Here is a 1520-nt window from a genome sequence, read left to right as displayed (position 1 = left end):
GGGCCCGCGCCCTACAACGGAAGTCGGGATAGCGGAAGCCACAACCTCGGATCGACCAGTCAACTATCCACTGCAACAAGACCAGTCGAGTTTCCTGGTGATAAAGAACCTCACCTCAACCAGAACCAGCCCGGCGAGGAATGGCAGACCGTCGGACAGGCGTCGCATACCGTCATGCCCTTGTTGGAGGGGGACTGGCTATCCACTCCTAGCGATGATAGGATAGTCGGAGAGCTATCCCGTTTTCCGCTGGCATCATCTTTCAGAAGCGAAGAGACTTCCTCTCAACTACATACCACCTGCATCCCCTTCCCAGAATGCCTTGGTACTGTCTTTACGCCAACAACAAGGAATGATGCTCTCCTTGAGGGCTACTCCAGTTCTTTCCATACCAACGGCACGGACCAGTCTGGCATGTTCTTCGGAGCGCAAAGTCTCGAAGAGCAGTTGCAGGCACTGTGCAGAACGGATCCGGGGCAGCACGAATCGTTTCTCGAATGCACGACTCCTGTTTCACCATGTCAGCAACACGGCACTAGCAAGCCGATCCTGTCAGGACTTGAAGGAGCTACAGGCGGTTGCCCGAGTGATTCATACGCGCAACCGACGATGCCTTGGGAGCCAATGACTCTTCTCTCGGAAGCAAATCTCCTCACCAGCGCTGCGCCGGACACCTGCTGCCCTGCCGATCCCACAGTGGTACCGCCAGACCCCGAGGCAGACCTGGCGAATACGGCCGTCCCAACGACAGAGACCGGTGACACGGAGACAGCATCCACGTGTGTCAGCGCCGACGCCGAGGAGCGGGACAACCTGAGCCAGCCACGGCAGGGTGACACGGGCGCTGATTTCTCGGCAACGGAGACCGCTACGAAGCGCAAAAGACCGAGCGACAGGGACGATCCGTTCCCCAAGCGCCGAAAGGTTCTATTCGAGGCAGTCGAGGTCAAGCTGACTGTGGATGCGCCATCCTACCTCTTGGGTGCGGATCACTGCTCTTGGGTGCACGAGACGACGGGGAAAAGCTCTGTAGTAGCGTTCAATGATCTGCAAGAGACTTCGCGGGTGAAAGTGCGCGTGCTCGACGTGCAGTCAGACCGAAAGGGTCAAACCATCTGGTTGCAGCCCGACAACGGAATGAGACAGTGGAAGTGGCGAGGTACGGGTGAGGGAGGCAGGTCGTTGGGTGTAGCCAAAGTCACCCTTAGTTGCCTAGTGCAGACACCAGGTAGGGGTCCGTTTGAGGGTACCTATCTTTCGTAGAAAAGTGGCTATCTTATTGTGTTCACAGAAAGAATTGTTACACACCGTTTGAAACGCCTTGCAAACAAGTCCTCGACGCCTAGGGAACAGTCCACGTTCTTTGCTCTAAGCTTGCCCTGACACCTTCTACGCCAAGCTGCTATAAAGCGGACAGTACAGCTCGAGGTGCGTATCGTATTGTACCGTGGGGCGTAAGCACAAGCCCCTTGGGCCTAGGAGAGGGTGGCGCACGGAGGGGATATATGTCAGAGGTCTCG

The 1520-nt window shown here is 56.7% G+C and overlaps 1 protein-coding gene across 1 annotated transcript; it reads left to right on the top strand.

Moving 5' to 3' along the window:
• Window positions 1-1520, top strand: F5Z01DRAFT_56733 (uncharacterized protein; the record flags this gene model as incomplete). Its single annotated transcript, XM_046260702.1, has 1 exon — window positions 1-1520. A coding segment is annotated over one exon (1263 nt), but the record flags the coding sequence as incomplete, so codon positions are not given.

The sequence above is a fragment of the Emericellopsis atlantica genome, assembly GCF_019669845.1.
Source record: "Emericellopsis atlantica unplaced genomic scaffold F5Z01scaffold_107, whole genome shotgun sequence".
NCBI classification, from domain to species: domain Eukaryota; kingdom Fungi; phylum Ascomycota; class Sordariomycetes; order Hypocreales; family Bionectriaceae; genus Emericellopsis; species Emericellopsis atlantica.
The sequence above is the reverse complement of the archived record's forward strand: the minus strand, read 5'-3'. Positions and strand labels throughout refer to the sequence as shown.